The sequence below is a fragment of the Nomascus leucogenys genome, chromosome 5, assembly GCF_006542625.1.
Source record: "Nomascus leucogenys isolate Asia chromosome 5, Asia_NLE_v1, whole genome shotgun sequence".
Lineage (NCBI taxonomy): Eukaryota > Metazoa > Chordata > Mammalia > Primates > Hylobatidae > Nomascus > Nomascus leucogenys.
The window spans coordinates 10,469,954-10,482,984 of record NC_044385.1 but is presented as its reverse complement, the minus strand read 5'-3'; the positions used below and the strand labels follow the sequence as shown (position 1 = coordinate 10,482,984).

The 13,031-nt window shown below is 35.8% G+C and overlaps 1 protein-coding gene across 6 annotated transcripts in view; it reads left to right on the top strand.

The window, feature by feature from the left end:
• RYR2 (ryanodine receptor 2) overlaps positions 1-13,031 on the top strand; it is a 787,631-nt gene that overhangs the window by 653,468 nt on the left and 121,132 nt on the right. For all 6 annotated transcript variants that reach the window (XM_030812625.1, XM_030812626.1, XM_030812624.1 and 3 more), the window contains 7 exons: positions 330-568; positions 2,078-2,159; positions 5,275-5,405; positions 7,001-7,321; positions 8,909-9,149; positions 9,528-9,615; positions 11,812-11,904. In XM_030812625.1, coding sequence (XP_030668485.1) covers positions 330-568; positions 2,078-2,159; positions 5,275-5,405; positions 7,001-7,321; positions 8,909-9,149; positions 9,528-9,615; positions 11,812-11,904 — 1,195 coding nt within the window. The remainder of the gene's footprint in view (positions 1-329; positions 569-2,077; positions 2,160-5,274; positions 5,406-7,000; positions 7,322-8,908; positions 9,150-9,527; positions 9,616-11,811; positions 11,905-13,031) is intronic.

The following is a 13,031-nucleotide window of genomic DNA, read 5'->3' as shown; positions in this document are numbered from 1 at the left end:
TTGGATTTGGGATTAACTATACTCACTTAGAAGCTGTGTTTTGTTAGTTAAATTGGAGACCATTAATGATAAGCATACAACATTAGCACAGTCTTTTGCAGCAAGGTTTTAATAAGTTGACTATGAAGGCATTTGGAAAAGATAATTTACACAACAGTATTGCTGTAACTTCAAGTATATTGAAAAAACTTGTTTTAGAATTGATTTTAAAAGTTAGTTACCAGGTGGGTAGAGTAATGGAGAAATAAACATCATAGGAGAACCACATTTCATTTCTATTTCATTTGTTCCTGTTGGAAGATACAAGTCCTCCGTTATTTACTTTCTAGGACAGTGATGAAGACTGGCCTGGAGAGTGTTAAAAGTGCACTCAGAGCTTTTCTGGACAATGCCGCAGAGGATCTGGAGAAGACCATGGAAAACCTCAAGCAGGGCCAGTTCACTCACACCCGAAACCAGCCCAAAGGGGTTACTCAGATTATCAATTACACCACAGTGGCCCTGCTGCCAATGCTGTCATCATTATTTGAACATATTGGCCAGCATCAGTTCGGAGAAGACCTAATATGTATGTACATTTATATCTTGGAGTTTTTTTTTTTTTAAATCGAAATACCCTGTAGTACAATCAAAAACGGTAATAGCCACATCTGGGTTACTAAAACACTGTTTATGCATTAAAATGCCTTTTTTTATTGCAAAACGTTACAGGTTGACATTTGAGTGATAGACACCATTCTTACAGAAATAGATCTCTGAATTACATGGACCCACAGAGAGGACCAGTAAGGTACTGGTTATAGAAAATAACTTCCACATTGGTGAAGTTTCCAAATGATCACTATTTCTACATTGCCTCTTTTCACGCAAACGTTTTAATGCAGCTGAACCATGTAACATGCAACAGTAAATGTTTTCAAATTATTTCGGAGTCAGTGCAGATTGTTTCTCCAAGCTTGACAACATAATAATGTGAAGACCACTGAGACAAAGTCTGTGTCTAAATAATTGGTCTTTTAGAGTGGCTCAAGTATCCTCTGTTTAGAGGTTTCTGACCGTTCTTAGGGAAGCTTTAATCTTCTGTTTGGGGCTGGCATTCAGTAGTTAATAAAAATATACACAGAATGCCCAAGATTACGTGGAAAAAATAGCACATGAGCTGTTTCAGCTCCCCACTGCCCTGCTCAGGACACGAGCCTTTGTTGAGCAGAATCACCGACTCAGACTCGTGCATCGTACATTCCTCAGGTGATGGGCACCTCTGTGCAAAAACTGCTGAGTTACTCAGTGGATGCCACAACTACCAGTGGCAGAACATTTATTTTAAATTTTGTTTTCAGTAAGCACGCTTAGTCCAGGCGCAGTGGCACATGCCTGCAATCCCAGCACTTTGGGAGGCTGAGGTGGGTGGATCACCTGAGGTCAGGAGTTCGAGACCAGCCTGGCCAGTATGGTGAAACCCCGTCTCTACTAAAAATACAAAAATTAGCTGGGCGTGATGGTGCACACCTGTAATCCCAGCTACTCGAGAGGCTGAGACAAGAGAATCACTTGAACCCAGGTGGTGGAGGTTGCAGTGAGCCAGTATTGTCACTGCACTCCAGCCTGGGTGACAGAGCAACTCTGTCTCAAAAAAAAAGCAGATGTGCCTTTTGTTTAGTTATTTTTATTTGTATAAATTTATGGGTTGCAAGTACAGTTGTCTGGGCTGTTAGGACATCCGTCACCCAAATAATGAACGTTGTGCCCATTAAGTAATTTCTCATCATCCACCCGCTCCTGCCCCCTCACCCTTCTGAGTCTTGTCTATTATTCTCCTCTCTATGTCCATGTGTACACATGGTCTAGTACCCACTTATAAGTGAAGACATGTGATATTTGACTTTATGTGCCTGGCTTGTTTCACTTAAGATAACAACCCCCAGTTCCATCCATGTTGCTGCAAAAGACATGATTTCATTCTTTTTATGGATGAATAGTATATAGCCTAAACTGAATAGTATATGGCTTAAGCTTTCTCAGGACAATGTATAAATAAGTGGGTTTTTCTTTCAAGTGAGATTCTCTTTTTTCTTAGTGGAAGATGTCCAGGTGTCTTGTTATAGAATTCTGACTAGCTTATATGCTTTGGGAACCAGCAAGAGTATTTATGTGGAGAGGTAAGAATTTTTAAAGTTTAACTTTGTATTAATTGCTGCTTCAAGTTTCATAACTATTTATTTCAAGAATCTTCATTTCATAACCTGTTTCCTAGTTATAAGCTAAACCCGACTGACCTTTGAAATTCCTTGGAAGTAATTAGACAATCTTTAAGCAAAATAAGAATTGATATAATAAAGGACAATGGAGTTTGCAAAGAAAGTAAAGCACTAATGGTAAAGACTATACTTAATATGAAGTTTCAACTTAGAGTGTTTGAGTCTTATGAAAGCATCTGCTAGTATCATTTCTCATTATATATCAGAAATTCAAAGTAAACATGAATATGAGCAGTTATTAAACCTAGTTTTATTTTCTCATGTTCTCAAGTTTCAGGATGGAGTGGTTTGCAGTGTTAAATGATATGAATAGGTAACATAAGAAAAGGTATGCCCAGTAAATTTAAAATAAAGAGATCACTGGCAACTTTAGTAAGAAATTTCTGTGAACCAGAGAAGAAAAATGGGAAGTTTTTTTAAAAGGCCAGAATAAATAAAACCATATTCTGATAGAAGATTTAATTATGAATACATATAAGTTCTCCCCAAATTAATCTGTAATTACAATACAATTTCAAACAGAAATTTGCTTTTCACAAAATCATTCAAAAGTTTATTTCAAAGAATAAACCCGTGAGACTAGCCAATAGAATTTGCAGAGGAATAAAAGAGTAATGAACAGGTACTCATTTGGCCTACCAAATATTAAAACCTATAAAGCTACAATAATTAAAATAGGATGACAGTTGTACATAAAAATAGCAAATTAGATCAATGGAAAAACATAACTGGGTTTACTCTGAACATTTTACATTTTTTACCTTCATTTTAAGTAAACTCAATTTTCATATTATTTTTATGCTTATGACCTATATTAAGAAAGTATAATAATTTATTGAAATGTGACTTTATTTTTGACATGTTGGCTGTTTTCTGTTTTTCACTAATATATATAATGCCAGATCTATGTTCATAGATTCCATTGTATTTTTATGCTTATTTCCCTTAGCTGTATTCTCAGAATTTGGAATTATAGGTTAAAGGGTATGCCTATATTACAGGATTACGGTACTCATTTCACTATGTTTTCAGAAAATCGACTCCATTTACATTCTCAAGTTTTAGAAGTGAATGCTAATTTCCTCATTTGTTCCTTACTCAGATTATCTTTTTTTTTCTTTGTAGTACTTGTGCATGTGATAGTTAAAATATAGGATCCCTATTTATATTTTCAAATGCACTTTCCTGATTACCATCTACTTGCTATTTTTCTCATGTTTACCTTGCCATTTGTGTTTCTTTACTTTATGAATTGCCTTTTCTCATCTTGCATCTATTTTTCTATTAATGTGTTGTCATGCTGATTTGTAATAATGCTTTTGTTTATTAAAATGATTAACCTCTTGCCTATTTCTCCTGTTTTCGTGAGTTTTAGCATTTTTTACCTTTATATATATAGTGCTTATATATAAAACATATATAAATATATAAAATATATAAAAATTATATACAGATAGCATTTTATGACATGGTAATGTTGAATTTTTATATAATCAAATTTTATATAATTTTGACATGATCAATCTATCAATTATTTCATGTATGTTTCTTCCCCTTAGTTTTATGATTCTGATAAGTTTAGATTACACATTTAGCAGTTAGAATTTCAAACATTTATTCTCCTAGACTTTTCATGCTTCCAGTTCCTTATATTTAACTTTATAATCCTATTGTTTATGTCCTAAATATTTATTAAATGCCAGATACTAGGATACAGAAATAAGATACTTCTCTACTCTCATAGGTTTTATATCTGGTGGAGGAAACCAAACCAAAACAAACAAGCAAAGTGATAAATATTATAGTGGCAAGGTATAGTTTGTCCTATGAATAATCACACAATTTAGAAAACAAGGTAGTCGAGAATGTGTCTTTTAGAAGGCGACTTTTGAAGCTTATAACTTTTCTCTATGCAACAGAAAACAGGTAGAAGCTATATCAGGTAGGTCTGTGTCTAGTAGCTTCTGTTTTCTCAGTGAAGAATGCCTTGAGTCCTAAGCCAGATGATGGCTGAGAAAAGACGTGTGGAAAGCTCGAGGAAAGTAGAGAATGTCTGGAATGATCATCTCTGAGATAAGAAGGGAATTTACTAGAAATGTATCTGAATTTTATTCCCCTTGGGTATTATGTAGGATTCAAATTCAATTTTTAAAATCATCAACCATTTGTAATCATTTATTATTTATTTTATTCCCTGATTTAAAATAAAACCATCACGTAAAGTAATATACTTACTAGATTACATTTAGAATTTCTATTTTGTTCTATTATTTGATTTTTTATGACTAAATCAATATCATATAGCCTGAATTGTTAGTATTTTTAAAACTATTTTAATATCTGGTTTTTCAAACCCTCTAATTCCTTCTTATTGCTGTTGCTTTTGTTTTCGTCATTGTTGTTTTTGCTTATGTATTTATCTGGACAAAATTCGAGGTCATTTTTTTAGGTTTAAATAATGTTTTGGTTTTTGGTGGCTTGTTTTTTAAGTCTTTTTTGTGCAATTAATTTTGCAATTATAAAGTGATTGGGGAAAACAAAAAACCAATTTCAAAGGTAAGGAAAAGATATTTTGAAAAAAATAGATATTTAGAAAAAGTTACAGCGGAACTTTTTCTAAAATATCTACAAATATAGATATTTTAACATAAGTCACCCAAAAGAAAAATTGATATTTCCAGAATACCAACACAAATTATTAGAATCAGTCTGAGAATCACTAATTGAAACAGAATTTTAAAGTGAATTAATGAAATAAAAAGACTAGTCCAATCAGATATGAGGAAATAAGTTGACAGATAATTTTTTGCTAACAGATAATTTAGCTTTTTTTCAAATAGCGAGGATATTGCTATTGAAAGCATATGATGTTTAGCAATACAGAAATTGGATTTGGGAGTTAATTTTATTAGTACCAATATTATCATTCCTTTTAGGTCAAACTTACTAACTGTAATATGACTTTTTTAGTTACTCACTTGGAAGACATTAAAACATAAGCATTTTCCACTCACAGGCAACGTTCTGCATTAGGAGAATGTCTAGCTGCCTTTGCTGGTGCCTTTCCTGTGGCATTTTTGGAAACTCATCTGGACAAACATAATATTTACTCCATCTACAATACAAAGTCTTCACGAGAAAGAGCAGGTAACACAGAAACATGTGCAGTGCTTTGAGATGTGAAGCTAAAACTTGATATTTATCATATTGTCCAATAGTGATTTTTAATGAGCTGTTTCAGTTTACTATATCCAATCTTGTTTGTTCTTAAATGTTATTGTTTGGTGTTCTATGTGATGTGCCCTGTGATAGATGAGGAAGATATGATACATATAGGTCAGCAATCAGAATACATGGTAATTCAAGAGCAAGGTGACTGAGCAGCCCCCTTGGACAGCGTGTATGTGTGTTGATTGTGAGAGCTCCTAGAGGTAGAGTCATCTTGTGTGGCAGATGAGGGAGTATCGCAGCCTAGACCTAATCCCAGGTTTCTCTCCTAGGTGATTGACTGGATAATGTCCCCACCAAGTTAGGGCATGCTCAAGATAGGCTGGAGAGAGAAGGAGAAGTTGAGATTTGGATCCATTGTGTTTTAGTTGTGCTTGAGACATCCCGGATGAGTCAGAACAGTTTTTAAGAAACATGGCTTTAGAGATACTAGCTTATAGCAGAAAGAACGGCCAAAATTGTCTAGATGAACATGCAAACCAAAAAAAAGAGAATCAAAGATAGATTCCTAAAGATAATCAGCATTTGAAAGTTCAGCAAGGGCTGAGCATGTGGCTCATGCCTGTAATCCCAGCACTTTGGGAGGCCGACGTGGGTAGATCACAAGGTCAGGAGTTCAAGACCAGCCTGACCAACATGGTGAAACCCTGTCTCTACTAAAAATACAAAAATTAGCCGGGCGTGGTGGTGCATGCCTGTAAACCTGGCTACTCAGGAGGCTGAGGCATGAGAATCGCTTGAAATGGGGGAGGCAGAGTTTGCAGTGAGCCAAGATTGCGCCACTGCACTCCAGCCTGGCGACAGAGCGAGACTCCGTCTCAACAACAACGACAAAAAGAGTTCAGCAAGGAGAGGAGAGTCAGTAAGGACACTGACAACATTCAGAGGGAGCCAGAAAGCCTGGGCACATTGATATTAAGAAAGAAGGGAGTTTTAGGAAAAGGGAATTTGGTCAGGGATATGAAATGCCACTGAACGGCTGGAAAGATGAGGTATAAAAGTGCAATTTTGCTGCACGGTAGAAAGCAGCTTTGTTCCTGCAGACAGAGAGTGCCTGGACAGCTAAGTAATCCAGGAAAGATTTGAGTATCTGCTGGGTAGGAGGTATTACAGGGCTGAAAATACAGGTCTGAGCAAGGCATCAGGTATTCGCCGTGAGTGGGGGACTTCAAAACTTCCTCAGAAATGGGGAATGGAGGCTAGTGTGGAGCCAGTCACAAATGGCTTGTAGGTCATGAGAGCAGCAAAGTTAGAGGAGGAAATATTTGATACTATTGTTTGCTGTGAAGTAGGAGGAATGGCTGTTTTCTGGGAGTGATGGTACAGTAGGAAATTAGGGGAAAGAGAGAAGCTTTGAAATAGCTACCTTGAAAAACAGGAGAAGGAGCCAGTTGAAGGCATGCCAGGTCTTGCTAAGTTTTGAAGTCCAAAATGAAATAGTTGCCTGTGGGAATCTGCCATATCATCTCAGTACTTTCTTTGAATAGAATCCATTTTTATGTGTACTTCTCCAGCTCTCAGTTTGCCAACTAATGTGGAAGATGTTTGTCCAAACATACCGTCTTTGGAGAAACTCATGGAAGAAATCGTGGAATTAGCTGAGTCCGGCATTCGCTACACTCAAATGCCACATGTCATGGAAGTCATACTGCCCATGCTTTGCAGCTACATGTCTCGTTGGTGGGAGCATGGACCTGAGAACAATCCAGAACGGGCCGAGATGTGCTGCACAGCCCTGAACTCAGAGCACATGAACACACTTCTAGGGAACATATTGAAAATCATATATAATAACTTGGGGATTGATGAGGGAGCCTGGATGAAGAGGCTAGCGGGTAAGAATTGGAAGAAGACATTGTACCCCTGAAATTTGTTTTATTTCCAAAAGAATTTTAAATACATAAACTAGAATTTTCCCATCACAATTTGTATTAATATTTTCTTTACTCAAAAATATCATTATTTGTCATGCTATTTTTTTAATGTAGATAAAACAGGCATTGGGTATATGTTAAATAGTTACTACTTTTAAGTAAACATTTTCTGACTTGTCAATCTCTGTAAGATTAATCAATAAACACAGCAGTAAAAACTAATGATTCTATAGCCAGAGACAAAAATAAAACATTCAACTTTTAGCAATCTGCTTTTAGCCATCTGTTATATAGAAGTTATATATAGAGAGGGGAGAGTAAACCAAAAAAAGTAGTCTAATATCTACAATTATTAAATTATTTATATTGAAAAGTTAGAAGCAATCTAAGTACCCAATAACTAGCATATGGCTAAATAAGTTGTATACATCTACATGCCAGAATATTATGTCATCTTTTGTTTTTTGTTTGTTTGTTTGTTTTTGAGTTAAGAGTTTCACTCTTGTCGCCCAGGCCAGAGTGCAATGGTGAGATCTTGGCTCACTGCAACCCCTGCCTCCCGGATTCAGGCAATTCTCCTGCCTCAGCCTCCTGGGTAGCTGGGATTACAGACGCCCGCCACCATGTCCAGCTAATTTTCTTTTTTATTTTTAGTAAAGACAGGGTTTCACCATGTTTGCCAGGCTGGTCTCGAACTCCTGACCTCAGGTGATCCACCCACCTCGGCCTCCCAAAGTGCTGGGATTACAGGTGTGAGCCACCACATCTATGTCATCTTTAAATGTTAAAGTTTCAACAATGTTTTATGCCCTGGAAATACTCATGTTATGAAGGGCAAAATGGAGAGTTTTTAAAACAATGAATTCAGAATGTTATATATATAATATATATGTGTATGAATTTATCTACTGATGAAAACTCCAAAGAAATGCAGCAATGACTTATTAATTTGGGTAGATGATTATGGTTGACTTTAACTTTTCTCTTGTATACTCTTCCCCAATGCCTATATGTTACTTTCAGGGGGAAAAAAGTCATTTTAAAAATGGCCCAATCAAGTTTAGAACTATTATTAACAACTACGGTTATTATTAAATAAGAGAGCAGTGTTCCATGTAATCTAACTCTTCCACTGGGCCAAGGATGGGAATAGTTAAAATGAGATAACTCTATATAGTCTCATATAGTAATTATGTAGCAGAGCTTGTCCCTATTCTAAGGGTTAGGGGAAACTTTTCCATTTGGAATTTTATTTCATGTGTGAAAATGATTTCCAAAATGAGTGAAAGTCTTTTTTTCCATTCTAAATTAGCTATCTATTCTAAAAACAAGGAAGATCATTGAATTCAACTCAGTAAACATTTTTTTTAATAGCATCTATGCAATTAGAGCTTGGACTAGAAAAATGGCTGAGGCATGAGCTGTACCCTTAAGGAAGTGGTGTGCTGGAGAAGGAGGCTTTAATCATGTTACAATTATAATTACAATCTGTCATCATTTTAATGAATGGTTTTACAGAGCAGAATACTAATGTCTGTCTTTAAACAGTGTTTTCCCAGCCTATAATAAATAAAGTGAAACCTCAGCTCTTGAAAACTCATTTCTTGCCATTAATGGAGAAACTCAAGAAAAAGGCAGCTATGGTGGTGTCTGAGGAAGACCACCTGAAGGCCGAGGCCAGGGGCGACATGTCAGAGGCTGAACTCCTCATCCTAGATGAGTTCACCACACTGGCCAGAGATCTCTATGCCTTCTACCCTCTCTTGATTAGATTTGTGGACTATAACAGGTATGGTCAAAAGTAATTTAGTAATTTCCCCAATTCAGTCATAACCTTTCTTGGCTCACATGTCCTTGTTGAATCACTTCATTCACTATTTGGCCATGAGCTTGTTGGTAATTATAATTAATTGTTTATAGGGAAGTTAATTTTGGGCTTAAAATTAAAACACCTTGCAATCAAAGTTGGCCATTTCATTCTGATTTTGCATATAAAAGTTAACAGTTTGACAGTTACGGTGTTTACAATTTTTTTTAAATGTTACAACTCTGTGCTGAAACCGTCATGAGCTCTGTGGTCAGTACATTTAACGTTGGGAGGGTGATTTTTTTTTTAATTAATTTTAAAGAGTGGCTGAGAAACCACTTTATTTCTTATGTGATCCAGGGCAAAGTGGCTAAAGGAGCCTAACCCAGAAGCAGAGCAGCTCTTCCGCATGGTGGCTGAAGTGTTTATCTACTGGTCGAAGTCCCATGTGAGTGTGAAAATATTGACAGATGGCGCCTACTGTTTGTAGGCACCTGCCTACTTGCCTCCTAGGTTTCATATAACAGTTGAGGAGAGAGAATAGGTTTCCCTGAGGAGTTTGAGGGAATATAAACCCTCTTTTGAGTTTTGCAATTTATCCTTTAAAAAAATCACAGAGATTTTTAATTGTACTCCATAAACATATTTTAAATTTGCCCCTGAAGTTTAGACTAATATTGACATTACATAAAGATGTACTATTTTTACTGTCTAGCTTTCCCTATCTCTTGGCATTTTGTTCTCTTAATTTGCAGTTCTCAGTTTGAGACATGCTTAAATAGACTAGCGATTTCCAACAATAACACACACTCATTTTACTTGTAAAGGTACTGCTTCCATAAATTTGTTTTATCTTCACACTTTACACCTATAGGAATTTAGTTTGGCACACATTTTAGAATCTGTTGGCTTTTAAAATAAAGCTTCTTTCTGCTGACAATCCTGTTGATAGAATTTCTGAAGTACATATTTGGTGAATTTTCACTATTTTGTATATTGCAAATGGAACTATGTATTTTTAAATCTGGAAAAGATTTTAATCATAATAATCATATAGTATTCTATCATTTATTTTCAGTAACTAGCAGAATATAGGTAAATGAGCATTGATGATTATCCTGAATTATTTTAAAAGTTTAGAATTTTTGTATCAATTATAATTCTATGCCACTCTGTAAATGAGAGACAAACAAAATAAAAATTTCAACCTCAGTTTTATCATCTGAGATATCTTACCAGTTTACTTAATCAGACTGTTGTACAAATCAAATTACTTTGAACACATAATATTTTTTAAATAAAGTATTCATATTTAATATTTGGGATGATAAATATTATTTATTGCCTAAATCTGAGGAGTCTGTCAAACTTAATAGCAAACTTTATATAAAAACATACATTAAAAACATAATCACTCAGAAAGGATATATGAAATAATGGCTGCTTAACATGCATCTTTGTGAAGATACAAATTTATTTATCCTGTGTAACTCATGTTTGGAGGATGCAATAGATCATCCAAGGTATTCTCAAGGAAAATTCAAAATCCACTCTAAAAAGATAAATAGATTAGATATGTAGATAGATAGATAGATAGATGATAGATAGATAGATAGATATGCATGCCCAGTGACAGGTGGGAGCATTGCTTGAGCTCAGGAGTTTGAGGCTGCAGTGCCCTGTCATTGCACAGCTGCATCCCAGCCTGGGTGACAGAGCCAGACCCTGTCTCTAAATACATATATGAATGAATGAATAAATAAATGAATTCCAGAAGAAGTCAGTCCATTTTGAGCTGCCAAAGAACAAAGATGAATTTTTGCTTTTTGCCTCTTGTTTTCCCTGTTGGATTACTTCACCTAGAATGCCTCATGGGAAAATAGGGGAGCCCAGGAAAAAATTACTAAAAACTGCATATTTTTCTTCGAAGAACTGAAAATCTTCAGCTTTCTCAATCATTAAAATGCCGAAGAAGTGTCTTTAGATTTAGGTACAAGATTAAAGTTTGGAACAAGAGTATTTATCATAATCAGTAGGTTTTCAGATGAATGTCTAATCATACTTTTAAGAATAAGGAAAAATATCTAAATATGTACTTCTGAATCTCATGAGCATATATTAATATAAACATAAATTGGCTAATGTGTTATGTTTTTCCCCAAATATTTAAAGGTAAATTGATTTTGCCAGTCTTTTTATGTTCCCAAATTAAAAGGGAATAAATAATGATATGGTATTTTAAAAATAGATAAAATATATGACAGAATAGAAAGTGACATCATAGTTCCATGTGTCCTTAAAAAGTCTATGTAAATCTCAGGAATCAGTATATGCCTTTCACCAGCTAAACAGGGGTTTGAATATTCATTCTACTCCTTGGTAAACTTGTGATCTTGCAATTAAATTTTCTGAACCTTAGTTTTCCCATCTTTGCAATGTGCATATTCATATCTAGTTCCCAGCATTGTTGCTCCTAGCCAAGCACTCTCATTAGATACTCAAGAAATACTTGTATCCTTTTTTGATAATTCTTATATATCAAATTAATACTTATCTCTGTAAAAACTTGCAGGTTCTGTGTAACCTCTAATTACAAAGACTTCTCTAAGTGGTTTTAACTGAAATTTCCTTTGCAACTTCTCAGAATTTCAAAAGAGAAGAGCAGAACTTCGTTGTGCAGAATGAAATCAACAATATGTCTTTCCTTATTACTGATACCAAGTCAAAGATGTCAAAGGTATTACTATAAACTGTTTCACTGTTCTAGAAAATATCTGAATGTGACTTTCATGAATTGACATTTTTTTTTTAGATTTTCAAAGATTTGTAACTGGAATCTGATAGATTTAGTAATGTTATAAATTGGTTAAAACAAGCAAGCTGTTTTAAGGTTACCGGAATTTGTTTGAATCAGGCGTGGTAAGACATGCAGACAGGAAATGACTGTCATGAAGGAAGACATTTCTACTGACAGATCCCTGGAAACAGGAGGCATGCCATGCCAGGCAGGGACCCGGGGAGGGGTCAGGGTCGGTCAGGAGGCAGAGAGAGCAAGGAGAAGACGTGGGCGAGAGCTTGCCTCCTGGTCTCCACTGGAAGGAATGGACAAGGCAGGGCAACCAGGTTTCTGATTGGCTAATTTGAATAATTTTCAGGGGCTCCACATCATAGGGCCTGTCCTTGTTTGCCTAGTACCTAAGTCACAGAGTGATTAGAGCAATGGTTAGTAGCCCAGAGTATAAGAGCCTGATAGGGGAGGTGGGGGTCAGTGTGGGCTCTGGGTTAGTTGATTTGTATATGAAAAGCAAGCTCCCCAGACCAAGGAAGACATTTCCTTCTCTAGGACTTGGCTAACCATGGGAGGGACGGCTGTCTCCCCAGGATCAGCACATCTCCAAGATGTCAGAGCAACAGAATAAAGACATGCTTCACACACACACACACACACACACACACCACTCACAAAATTATCAGTCAGTATAATGTATGTTTAACACGTCAACACTATGTATCCATCAAGTGTGAATATTTGTGTGCTTATGTGTACCAAATAAACAGACCTCAAAATAAATTCGCTGCATTATTTAAAAGCCACATGGACGAATTCCAGGTTCTCACACATGAAGTGGGAAGTATCTTTCCAGATTTTTGTTTTCTCTGTCACTCTTATTGGGGAGAGGAGGAGCTTCCATTTAAAGCATTTTAAAGGGGCTTTATATATTTAATTCCTGCTGAATGAGAAATAAATGTATTACATGTGGTAACATTTGGCTGCCAAATGGCCAAAGATCCAAAAGTGAGTGCTACTCAGGCAGAGGAAATTAGCCTCTATTGACTCAATGAATTCTGGCAACAGAGTAGCTT